The 13,843-nt window shown below is 43.7% G+C and overlaps 1 protein-coding gene across 1 annotated transcript; it reads right to left on the reverse strand.

Moving 5' to 3' along the window:
- Positions 1-439: 439 nt before the first annotated feature.
- hsd11b1la (hydroxysteroid (11-beta) dehydrogenase 1-like a) lies at positions 440-12,789 on the reverse strand. Its single transcript, XM_062394801.1, has 6 exons — positions 12,565-12,789; positions 10,572-10,702; positions 5,620-5,823; positions 5,446-5,539; positions 3,339-3,504; positions 440-3,230 (listed from the first exon to the last, which is right to left on the reverse strand). Exons 1-6 carry the CDS (start codon positions 12,758-12,760, stop codon positions 3,047-3,049), a joined length of 975 nt encoding a protein of 324 aa, XP_062250785.1. The 5' UTR covers positions 12,761-12,789; the 3' UTR covers positions 440-3,046.
- Positions 12,790-13,843: the final 1,054 nt, after the last annotated feature.

Here is a 13,843-nt window from a genome sequence, read left to right on the forward strand (position 1 = left end):
TTTCTTTTTTTGACAATGACTACTCACTCAAGGTAGACAGTAGAAAAGTGCTCTGTCAGCAGGACACAACCTATAGGCTGTATTACAATAAGGAACAGACCACCAGGATGGACTGAGCCAGCAGCTTCACAGGAAGCCTTTTGGGGGATGAGGAACAAAGACACAAAGGAACCCACGGAGAAAGTCCTGTAGGAAGCCTGCGACGCCTGCTGTGACCAGCTTTGGAAAGATTAAACTTAATAACATGGTTATAGTAAGAGAAGAATAGAGATGGGGCTGGGATCCAGGGGTAGAGAACAGTGGGGACAGGAAGAGGAACAGGGTGGGTGAGGATTGATATGTTGATGAGAGTTAAGTCAAAGTTAATAAATAAATCTGAAGACATTCTTTCAAGCACCATTCTTTATTATTTCGGAACAAATAAATGTCCATGATGGTCTTCCTTTAAGATGATTTATTTCACTCAACAGGGTATGGACTTCAGGAGGTAATCTCTGTTCATGACTTAAGTACTACTGCCCTCATGTGGACATATAAAGTACTACGCATTCTCTTCCTCAACACTTATAGTATTGATTGCATACATATTACTTTTAAGTGTGTCAGATAGTTTAAACTTTTTTTAATACATGATTTGGTACAAGCAAGGGCTGCTACGAAAAATAGTCTTTTAAATAACACTGGTTTGGAGTTTATCTCAGAGTACATGAGGCTGCAATGACAGATGCCACCAAAACAAAGCAATGTGATGCTATCTGTCTACAAAATGCTTTGTATACAAATTAACTTCATCAGTTCAGCTGTGAGGATTTTTTTTTTTTCAATTGTTAAAGATAAAGAATTTGGGTCAACCACAACATAATGGATACATTAAGAGGAGGAACAGGGTGGGTGAGGATTGATATGTTGATGAGAGTTAAGTCAAAGTTAATAAATAAATCTGAAGACATTCTTTCAAGCACCATTCTTTATTATTTCGGAACAAATAAATGTCCATGATGGTCTTCCTTTAAGATGATTTATTTCACTCAACAGGGTATGGACTTCAGGAGGTAATCTCTGTTCATGACTTAAGTACTACTGCCCTCATGTGGACATATAAAGTACTACGCATTCTCTTCCTCAACACTTATAGTATTGATTGCATACATATTACTTTTAAGTGTGTCAGATAGTTTAAACTTTTTTTAATACATGATTTGGTACAAGCAAGGGCTGCTACGAAAAATAGTCTTTTAAATAACACTGGTTTGGAGTTTATCTCAGAGTACATGAGGCTGCAATGACAGATGCCACCAAAACAAAGCAATGTGATGCTATCTGTCTACAAAATGCTTTGTATACAAATTAACTTCATCAGTTCAGCTGTGAGGATTTTTTTTTTTTCAATTGTTAAAGATAAAGAATTTGGGTCAACCACAACATAATGGATACATTTGGGAAGTGGACGACAGCAGTCATAGGAAGACGTGCCCATGCTCATGTCAAAAATATATCACTACATTATACATATTATGTCAAAATCAGTCCTTTAGGGCCATTTTATGGTATAAAAAAAAGAGCTGAGGGGGGAGTAATATTTTTGAAACATTAAAGAAGCTCACAAATTTACAGAAAATCTACACTGCTCAAAAAAATGAAGGGAACACTTAAATCACACATCAGATCTTGACTAATGAATTATTCAAGTTCAACATCTTTACTGATGTACATTGAGGAGAAAAATTACGTAACAACGGTCCATGGAAACCAAAATCATGAAGCCACTAAGGGCTGGACTCAAGACCGTATAGAAAATGTAAGCAAAAAATGGATATTACAGGTTGATCCAACTTGCATGAATTTCATCACAGTAACTCATACGGTGACTCAGTAGTGTGTATTGCCTCCTGACTACATCTGGGCATGCTCCTGATGAGTCTACGGATGGTATCCTGAGGGATCTCCTCCCAGACCTGGATCACAACGTCAGTGAGCTCCTGGACAGTGTGTGGCGGTACTTGATGGGTTCTCAATTGGATTTAGGTCGCCTATAGTATAGTCTGTGCGACCCTCAAAGGATATGCCTCACCAGACCATCACTAAACCAACGCCCAACCGGTCATGCTGGATGATGTTACAGGCAGCATAACGTTCACCACAGCGCCTCCAGACTCTTTCATGCGTTTCACTTGTGCTCAGCGTGAACCTGCTCTCATATGGGAAGAGAAGGGGCGCCAATGGTGGACCTAACCCTATAGTGTTCTCTGGCGAATACCAATCGAGCTGCACGCTGCAGGGCTGTGAGCACAGGTCCCACTAGAGGCTGCAGGGCCCTCATGCAACCTCATGGAGTCTGTTTCTGACGGTTTGGTCTTCTGGAGGTAATTTTGTAGTTACCGGTCCTGCTGCTGGGTTGATGCCCTTTTACGGCCCTATCCAGTTCTCCTCAACAACAATCCCCTGGTGACTCCTACCAGCTTTTGAGACTGTGCTGGGAGACACAGCAAACCTTGTGACGGCACGTATAGACGTGCCGTCCTGGAGGAGCAGGACTACCTGTGCAACCTAATCGGGCTGCAGATACCGCCTCATGCTACCAGCAGTGACAAGGACACCAGCAGAACACAAAACTAGCGAAGACTCATTCAGGAAGGGGAAGGAGAAAACAAGTGTCTGTGGCCACAACATGTAAAATCTGTTTTGGGGGTTATTTTGCTTTTGCTTCTCCATTGCGCCTGTTGTCACTTCCATTTGCACCAGAGCAGTGAAACTGATTCACAATCACTAGTGGTTCCTTAATGGACAGACTGATATCCCTGAAGTTTAACTGACTAGGTGTTGTAATGTGAGGATCAAGGTTTTTTTTTCAGCAGTGTTTATATTCCCTGAGATTATAATAGGGAATATGTAAAACAAATATAAAAAGATATTATCTTAAAATTAAGTCAAATTAACAAGGCAATGGTGGGAATAAAGAATATCCCAGCTCATATTTTGTCATTTTTAAAAATCTAAAATGACCCTAATACACTATATTACAAAAATATTGAGGTTCATATTTTTGTCATGGTTCATACTTGAATATGCTCTGCATGATATGGTTCGTGATAGGAGGGTACCAGTCTTTGGTGAGAGTCACAAGGTAGGTGCTCCAAGGGTAAAAGAGCTCTTCCTCTCTCAGAGCTCCTGAAATGACAATGTTCAAGGCTGCATCTGTGGCAGAGGCCGCCGGCACATCAGTGAGTTTCCTGGGATGAAGAAAAATGATACACTTAGCCACTGGATGGCACACAGTAAAAAATACTACAAGAATATCAATGATGCCACATAGTTAGTTTCAATTTTATTTGAATTACCCGACTTTGTCCATGGCGGCATCAGTATCGATGAACCCAAGAGTGCATATAGTGACGGACACGTTGCTCTTCTTCAGTGACAGCTCATGGTGGAGCGCCCTAAAGAAACCATTCAAGGCTGATTTTGTTGATGAATATGGTGCCATAAAGGGACTTGCCACTTTGCCTGTGAAGCATTAAAAACGATTGGAGTCAGATGTGAAATATAAGACTGATGGGGCCGACGCACAGATTTGATCTGTGCATACGGACAAATTTAACGCTTCTTTCAAAAAAATGAAAAAACGTTCAAAGACAAGAGGAACTAGCAATGTTAAATGAAGGGATAAAAAAAAGTATAATCTAAACTAATCTGGATATGCACTAGCATTTCCTGACCCTTACATCATCCTTCCATCAAGTTTTGTGGAAATACGTTCAGTTATGTTTGTGTAATTGTGGGGGGTGAAAACATAATCCCCCCTCAGCAGAGGGAAAGATTTAAAGTCTATGAAACGTTTTAAACTAATTCACCTTTAAATGTTGTTCTTGAGCTTTCTTGAGCTTTCAATCTCACCTTAGTTATGTAACAGAGTTCCTTTTTTTTGCAGTCTGAATATAAGTTTTTGCAAATGTTTCAAATGAGTATTTACTTTTAATCATTCTTTTCATTTACTTTTTCTGGTTATGTTTAAAACATAATTTCACAGGCAGAACAGAGATGGCTTTAGGATGCAGGGAGCGGGGGAAGATTATGCAGGGACACCGGTAGTAGCACTGTAGAGTTGTATGAACTGAAAGTCTCTATCACGTGATTTGAGATCACACAGAAAACGTTGCTTAAACATGAAACGCATTTATGTCCATATGAGCCCAGAGCACAGCTGTGTGCGTGAGTGCGTGCGTGTGCTGGTATCAGTGCCTCATGTGCATGCAGATGCGCCTGACATACAGTATATCAAGAGTTTATACTTTAATGTATCTGTGACTTTGACTGTAATTTTCTTTTCCTGGTTAATTATTTGTCATTAGACAATACGGGCGGCCTGGGTCTCTGCTCTATTTTAATGAATTAATACTATTGTGTTTAATTTTTTAATTTTATACAATATTTTTATTACCTTGTTTAAAAACCTAATCTTCATGTTTGTGTCATAGGGCTGCCTTCAGGCAGGATATTCACACTCACTGTTATTTTTCCCACATTAAGGTTTCATATGGATTATTTGGCCTCTTGTTTAAAATGTGTTAGTTTTCTGGTTAATTTGTTTGATTTCTGTTTTCCCTGTTTTATTTTATTTTGTTCTTGGCTAAATGGGCAATTTGCAATATGGTTGATGGGTACTGTGTGGAATGACTTAAATATTTGTGAGTTATTGGCTCTGTTGATGAGAGACCCTCCTCTATTACTTTATGGTATAGTATCACCTGCAATAATAATCCACTTGTGCAAATAGAACCTGTGTTAGGATTTTCAAAGTGTGCAGTGATCGTCTCACGCATGAGATTTTAACTTTGTAAATTTGGCCTTTAACTTCTTTCCCCTTTTTATATTTGCTATTTATGTCAAGTGAGTACCAGTACTCCACACATTGCACATGTCACCCTTGTAACTGTGTGAGTGTTAGTCAGCAGGATTACACAGAAACAGAGGGATTACCACGCCTCTTGGTGGAAGGATGTGGCATCGGCCCGGTGAGAACCCATTCCAATTTGGTGTCTATCCAGATCAGGGGGCGGATCCAGGAATTATTTTGTCATTCTTTCTTTTACATCGTAAGATTAAGGAGTAATTTAATGGGGGACATCCGGTATGTTTAGGGGACTGATGTTTATGAGAATTTGCAATTTGTCGCAGAGCCAAATAAAATCCAGTCGCAGTGGACATAAACGTCGTTTCACAAGGGGACTGTTGGGCCTTGGTGGTGTTTTCATGTTTTTCCTACATAGATTAGTCAAGCCAAGAATTATTTAATCTTTTTTTCCTTGTGTAACCCTTTGTCTGCTATTCAAGCAAAGTTTATAATATATGATGGAAATGTAATCGATACATACATTCATAAGCCTGTTTACGTGCAAGTTTGCTGTCTTCAATATTTCCGTGAATGAAATAGCAGAGCCGTCTTACCCAAAAGTGATGAAATGACCACCAGTGATCCTTTACTTTGCTCAAGAGCGTCCATAGCCTTCGAAGCCATCTGAACATAGCTGAATAAATTGACCTGTGAAGACACACACACAAATACAGTATTAATAAGGGCACTATTTATGTGCTGACAGAATGCCTAAAATGCTGCATTACCTTCATCAGCCACTCGAAGTATTCCACATCTCCATCCCACATTCTGAAGTGGCTCGTGCCGATGTGGTTGAGAACCAGATAATCCAACCCTCCAAGCTTTTCCAGCACAAACTCCACCACTTTTTCAGGATCTTGCTCGCTGCTCATGTCGGCAGCTATGTAAAGCGCTTCTTGGGCTCCCAATCTTGTGCAGTTCTCTGCCACCTATAAGCAGAGATCAAGAGGAAAGGGTTAACTGACCATTCACGAAAATAGCATAGAAAACCACCTTTGGTCTTGTCGGGATACCCATCTATGGTTCACAAGTAGTAGGTCCCAAACGCCCTCCTTCGGTCTCAGGATCTCACTTGACCTGTGGCCATGTAACAGTGGCTGAGAAAAACATGAGGCTGAATATTTCCTAGAGGTCAAACTGCATTTTATGTAAATGTCTGTGGTTGCTCATGAGGTGACTTGATTCCCAAAGACTTGGGCTCGGATGGGATTCTGTCCCATCTTCTGAGTGAAGAGGGAGTTGACCTTTCACTACTGGAGGGGAGTGAATCGGAGTAACCGGAATCACATTGTCTGAAAGACTGAGGTGAGGTAGGACCATCTGAACCTCGTGTAGAAGTAGTGTAGCTCTGGTTGTAGACTGGCTGCACACTGTCTCTCTTTCTCAGGCTCTCATTTCTAACCTGTTGCATAGTGCAGGTGGCGAGATATGTCTAACTTAAAACTCACTCATCAGTCATCGTCATCCGCTTATCCGGGGTCGGGTCGCGGGGGGAGCAGCTCAAGCAGGGGGCCCCAGACTTCCCTTTCCCGGGCCACATTGACCAGCTCTGACGGGGGGATCCCGAGGCGTTCCCAGGCCAGTGTTGAGATATAATCTCTCCACCTAGTCCTGGGTCTTCCCCGAGGTCTCCTCCCCACTGGACGTGCCTGAAAAACCTCCCAAGGGAGGCGCCCAGTGGGCATCCTTACCAGATGCCCAAACCACCTCAGCTGACTCCTTTCTAAGTAAAGGAGCAGCGGCTCTAATCCGAGTTCCTCACGGATGACAGAGCTTCTCACCCTATCCCTAAGGGAGACGCCAGCCACCCTTCTGAGAAAACTCATCTCGGCCGCTTGTACCCGCGATCTCGTCCTTTCGGTCATCACCCAGCCCTCATGACCATAGGTGAGGATAGGAACGAAGATCGACCGGTAGATCGAGAGCTTTGCCTTGCGGCTCAGCTCTCTTTTCGTTACAACGGTGCGGTAAAGCGAACGCAATACCGCCCCCGCTGCTCCAATTCTCCGGCCAATCTCACGCTCCATAGTACCCTCACTCGCGAACAAGACCCCAAGGTACTTGAACTCCTTCACTTGGGCTAAGGACTCATTTCCTACCCGGAGTAAGCAATCCATCGGTTTCCTGCTAAGAGTCATGGCCTCAGATTTAGCGGTGCTGATCCTCATCCCAGCCGCTTCACACTCGGCCACCAGCCGATCCAGTGAGTGCTGAAGGTCACAAGCCGATGATCCAATGAGGACCACGTCATCCGCAAAAAGCAGTGACGAGATCCTCAGACCACCGAACTGCAACCCCTCCCCACCACGACTACGCCTCGATATCCTGTCCATGTATATCACAAACAGGATTGGTGACAAGGCGCAGCCCTGGCGGAGACCAGCACCCACTGAGAACGAAACTGACTGGCTGCCGAGGACCCGAACACAGCTCTTGCTTTGGGAGTACAGAGATTGGATGGCCCTGAGGAGAGACACCCTTACCCCATACTCCCGCAGCACCTCCCACAGTTTCTCCCGGGGGACCCGGTCATACGCCTTCTCCAGATCCACAAAACACAAGTGGACTGGATGGGCATACTCCCAGGCCCCCTCCAGGATCCTTACGAGAGTGAAGAGCTGGTCCGTAGTTCCACGTCCGGGGCGAAAACCGCATTGTTCCTCTTCAATCTGAGGTTCGACGATCGGCCGAACCCTCCTTTCCAGCACCTTGGAGTAGACTTTACCAGGGAGGCTGAGAAGTGTGATACCCCGGTAATTGGTACACACTCTCTGGTCCCCCTTTTTGAACAGGGGAACCACCACCCCGGTTTGCCACTCCTTTGGCACTGTACCCGACTCCCACGCAATGTTGAATAGGCGTGTCAACCATGACAGCCCCTCAACACCCAGAGCCTTTAGCATTTCTGGCTGGATCTCATCAATCCCTGGGGCTTTGCCACTGCGGAGATGTTTGACTACCTCAGTGACCTCCACCAGGGAAATTGGCGACGAAACACCATCAACCTCGAGCTCTGCCTCCAACATAGAGGGCGTGTACTCGTACTCGTTTGGGCTTACCAGGTCTATCCGGAAATTTCCCCCATTCCCTGATCCAACTCACAACCAGATGGTGGTCGGTTGACAGTTCCGCCCCTCTCTTTACCCGAGTGTCCAAAACATGCGGCCTCAGATCAGATGACACAATCACAAAATCGATCATTGATCTGAGGCCTAGGGTACTCTGGTACCAGGTACACTTATGAGCACCCTTATGTTCGAACATGGTGTTTGTTATGGATAATCCATGACTAGCACAGAAGTCCAATAACAAACGACCGCTCGGGTTTAGATCAGGGAGGCCGTTCCTCCCCACCACGCCTCTCCAGGTGTCTCCATCGTTGCCCACGTGGGCGTTGAAGTCACCCAGCAGAACTACGGAGTCCCCTACTGGAGCCCCATACAGGACTCCATTCAGGGTCTCCAAGAAGGCCGAGTACTCTGAGCTGCTGTTTGGTGCATACGCACAAACAACAGTCAGAGTTTTCCCCCCTACAACCCTTAGGCGCAGGGAGGCGACCCTCTCGTCTACCGGGGTAAACTCCAACACCGCGGCGCTCAGCCGGGAATTTATGAGTATCCCCACACCCGCCCGGCGCCTCACGCCCTCGGCAACTCCGGAGAAGAATAGAGTCCAACCCTTATCCAGGAGTACGGTACCAGAGCTGAGACTGTGCGTGGAGGTAAGCCCCACCAGATCTAACTGATAGCGCTCCACCTCCCTCACAAGCTCCGGTTCCTTTCCCCACAGCGAGGTGACGTTCCACGTCCCGAGAGCCAGCTTCTGCCGCCCGGGTCTGGTCCGTCGAGACCCCTGATCTTCGCTGCCACCCATGTGGCTGCGCACCCGACCCCAACGGGTCTTCCCACAGGTGGTGGGCCCATGGGATGAAGATTAATTTGGAGTAACTTAAAACAGCACTCCAAATTAACATGCATTTTTCTCCAAATTAACATGCATTTTTTGAGACCTCTTGTAGTTTGCATTGAATGCGCACTATTGAAATACTAAACTGAAATCCTCAAAAATCCATTCAAATTGAGTGAGTTATTAATAAACTGGTAATTTATTAATACATTAACAGTTTATTAAGTAGCAGCACGACAGTAACATTTTTTTGTAAATACAGTTGAATGTCTACTCCTGTAACAGACCAGTGGAATTGAATTTAGATTTTTGGCTTGACTAAAGAGTTCAAGATTCTACCTATTTTTGGCATTGGCCAAAATGAAACAAATTTATATTGCATAAATATGAATAATTGCTAACAGTGCTCTTCCTCAAACATGGCACCATCAAATGTTGTGCCTTTGGTCAACAAATAAATTAAATGAATTAATTGGATGACCAAATATAAAATATATTTAATTTTATATTACAAATATTAACATTATATATATATGAAAAAAATCTACGTTCAATAAAACATATCTTATGAAAATCAGAAAAGTAAAAACACAATGTACTCAAGTGTACACAACTAAAATACACTTACTATACACAGGTGTTTGTATTTGTATGCATGTGTCACACATACGAATGAAGGTTTGGAGGGGTGTTTGTGTGTGGTTCTGCTGCTGCTGCTAGTCAGCTTCGTCGCCACTCGTGCTGAAGTCCTTAGTCTTGCGTCACTCTGTGTTTAACCTGACCATAGTTCACAAATAGTAGGTCCCAAAGGTCAAAACTTCAACCTATTAATAACTATTCATGGGCTTGGGTGGTGGAGGCAAGTAGCCGGCAGCAGAGCATGAGTGGCAGTGTAGCTGAGCAGGGCTCAGTACGGAGGAGGTCATATTTAAAAGGGCCGCTATGTGTAGAGAATGGACTTTGATTGGTGGGTGACGGACGAGTGTGCAGTTACCCTGAATGCAAAGATCTACAGAGGAGGAAGGGCTAAATCAAAGAAGTCCACTAGAGGGCTATACAGTAAATCACGAAGATGAATAAGATCGCATCCACTATTTTTACAATTTGGCATTAGAACATTTACATAAGGATGTGAATAATTCCTCCACCACTGATGATCACGCTTTAGTCATAACACATTGTAGTTACATGCTTTTTTTAAAAATAATATTTTCCTCTGCATTTGTTTGTTTGTCTTTTAGCAGTACTACGCAGAAACTACAGGAGGGATTACCACGCACCTCGGTGGAAGGGTGTGGTGTATAGGTAAAAGGAGAGCCCATTAAATTGTTGTACCAAACCAATTCAGAGCACGGATTCAGGAATTCTTTTGATTAAACCATTGCATTGTGAGATACAACGTTTTTTTGGTTTTCACAGATTTTCCAGGAAATAATTAAATGCCATTTTAGTTTTGTCTATTTTTCCAATTCTGTGACATCTTTAGGGACACACAAGCTCTGCAAAGACACATCATGATCCTGCTCTACCAACTGTCACAAAGTCAAGGTAACATTTTCTGCAACAGTTATCAGACCTTAAAAGCCTGTACTGCTGCAAGCCTTAGTGCATTAGGCTCTGTTCAGACATGCCGTAACCATCCTCCTCCAGGTGATCAGATCACACATGCACAGCTCAACGCACAGGCATGACTGCTTCTAAGACACATGTTAATGTGAATAATGAACAGGGCATTGGAGCATTCACGGTACATGTTAACAAGTTCACTGACCTGCTGTAAGACTTTCTCCCTTCTTGCTGTAATAACAACTCGGGCTCCGAAGCGGGCGTAATGATACGCTATTTGTTCACCGATGCCTGTACTGGCCCCAGTCACCAACACCCTGGCCCCTCGGAGAGATTCTGAAACAGATTCATACACTTAACTTGGTACACTACAAACACACAAACTTGTGTTAAAAACAGATGCATAATGATACTGGCCTTTGGGCCAGTATCATTATGCATTTAGCATTATACACAGGAATAATTAATGTATCTGGGTGAAAATATATCAGCCAAGGGGACAGATAGGAGTGTTCGAACTTTGGTGGCGCAGGGGTGCCCCCTACTGCCATTCTAGTTGTAATTGTTATCTAACACAATTGTCCTCATTTGACAAAATCATCTAGTACATTATATCTTTACACAGTCAAGATAAAGAAAGCATAGTCCTTCCATGGCTGCATGTGGGGTTAAAGGACATTGACACTTAAAGGTTTAAATAACAGATTATTTGAGGGCACAATCCTTCCTACACTTTTTTATCTTTATGGTGGTAAAATAGTGAGATATTGTGTTTATTTATTAACTAAAAGCCGAACTCTTTATGTCCAAGAGGCTGCTACTTTTTGAAGCGATTCCCTGATCAGTCCTTCTGGTGCTTCAACTCTTTGTCTGCTGCTTTAATATAGATGCTGAAATTATATAGAGGCAAATATCAGCCCCTTTATAAATCTAGCCAGCTGTCCCTCCACAAGAACACACCTTTCCACATGTGGACCTGAAACGAATCAGTCAGCTGCACTCCAATCAAATGTCAGGCAACTGTTTCATTGGGGGCCGTTGGAAATGTTGATAACTTTGGGAAAAGACACTGTCCCATTGACTCAAACCATATCACTCAATTACATGTGAAAAGTTCACTGCCTTCTCTCACTGAGGATAAATGCAGCGCTCTCTCTCTCTCTCTCTCTCTCTCTCTCTCTCTCTCTCTCTCTCTCTCTCTCTCTCTCTCTCTCTCTCTCGCTCTCTCTCTCTCTCTCTCTCTCTCTCGCTCTCTCTCTGGTAATTCCTCGGTCACAAGCGGAAAGCATGTCAGATCATCCCAAAGCTGCACTCGCTACAATTTCGGGCTTCCTCTCTCCGAAACGTTCAGCTTTCACAAACCTGTTTATCATACACAGATATTTGTTCTTGCACAGCATCGAGCCACGATCCACGGAGCCTGCGGTGCAGGTGTGTTGGGCTGGGTCGGTGGGGGCAGAATACAGAGGCTGAGAAAGTGCACAAAGTGTCCAGCCACACCTGACGACCCCCAGGTGCTGGAGAGAACTGACGGAAATCAGAAGGTGACAGGTGTCCGCACACCGGGCAAAGCCCCTGTGCCGTTATTTCCCCTGCCGCAGTTTTACAAGAGACAGAAGTACAGCAATAAATCACCGATCATCTACTCCAGTGGTTCCCAAACTTTTTACAGTCTCGTACCCCTTCAGACATTCAATCTCCAGCTACGTCCCCCCCCCCCGACGCACGTATACAGCATATAACACTTGAAACTTTGAAATTGTCAGGGATGGAAGTTTAGATCAAACAGAGTTTATCTATCAGTTGTCAAAATGTCATCTAGGAAATCCTTAAGGATCAATTAATCGATTGTCGATCCCTCGTTTTTACTAACAGTCACTAACCTACCTGTAACTTTTATTGGCAGTGTAATTATTTTGCTGAATATGGGTATACATGAGTATTTTTCGCACTGCGACTTGGCTATGTAGACTATTTAATATTGCATGATTATTTATAACTCAGTTTGATAATGCAAATGGCCTTTTTCACTTTGAAAACGCAAATAAAATGTTCTCCCCATGTACCCCCTGAACCACTTCGCGTACCCCTGGGGGTACATGTACCCCAGTTTGGGAACCGAGGACCTACTCGACTGTCACTGAGTGGACAGATCCGCTCTTCACAGTCTGTACAAATGGAAATTGCGTCTTTCTTACCTGCATCCAAGGTGGGCGCCTTCCACTTCACAGCCAGGAAAACTACGCAGATACTCGCCAGCAGCACTTTAGCGATGGTTCCCATTTTAACTGCTAAGTGTCCGGTTGTGTTCGTCGTACAGTGAGCCCGGATCTCTAACGAAATCCCGCTCCTGTGAATGCCTGCAACTGGAAACAGGAAATAAGCAACACGCATAAGCTTGCCATTTATGTAACCCTGTCATTCTGTTTCTCCCCTTTCTAGACGTAGAAAGGGGGCGTGTCGCTCGAACACAAATCCAGTGATCCTCAGTAACCTCAGAGCAGGCAGAGATGCTCTGGGTTTTATAACAGAATTTTTGTAAAGAACGACTGTAATGATTGCCACTACCCACAGAGGTTGAAGTGGAGTTTAGACGAACTGCTGCAGGGTTCGTTTTGACCCTTGCATTCAGGTTGGGTCAAATTTGAACAGTTTTGATATTTTAAAGTAATAAAAATATCCTAAATTTCATTCGTATACCTTGAAACTGTATGACTCTACCCAAAGTTACTCCAAATATACACAAAAATGTAAATATAAAAATGCTGTACTTTTGTGCAGGTGCTACACGTGTTTGTACATTGAGGCTGTTCCTGGTCAAATTGGACCCATATCAATTCAAATGGGCTTTAGATTCACTAGTGTGAGTAAAACCAAGTAAATCAGTGGTTTTAGGGAATCTTTAAAGTCCAGTTTGTCTGTGTTCCCACCACATTCGCCCAGATTCCCTGCTGAGACGGGCACCTGCTTTGAAGGGTCAGGGGGGATAGACACATCAAAAGAGTGTAAGGGAAATGTAACATTTGACCACAATATGATCCTGTTAATTTCTCCTTTGATTGATCAAGATTGAATATCCTACAATGTTACCTCGATCATGCTGTATGGGAGAGGCGGTGGACTAGTGGCAGAAAAATTGGACTATGGTCAGAAAGTTACGGACATCAGACCGGAAGGTTTCCGGTTCGACTCCTGGCAGTGACAATAAAACATATCTGGATGGACAACACCTGGATCTGTTTGAAAGTCCAAGGTGAAACCTTTGATTACAGCCCCTCTGATGTGGATGACTGCAGGAGAAGGCAGCAAGGGAGACGTTAAAATAGAAAAACAATAATATCAGTGGGTCCTCATTTCCACATCAAGTTGCAAGCAGGGGGGCAGTGGAAAATGTCAAAAACAACATACTTGAAGGATTTAATGGGCTACTGTTATTGTTCAATGAAGATAACTTTGAGTTTGAGTTTTCTTTTCTTT

This window comes from Platichthys flesus, chromosome 9 (assembly GCF_949316205.1).
Source record: "Platichthys flesus chromosome 9, fPlaFle2.1, whole genome shotgun sequence".
NCBI classification, from domain to species: Eukaryota; Metazoa; Chordata; class Actinopteri; order Pleuronectiformes; family Pleuronectidae; genus Platichthys; species Platichthys flesus.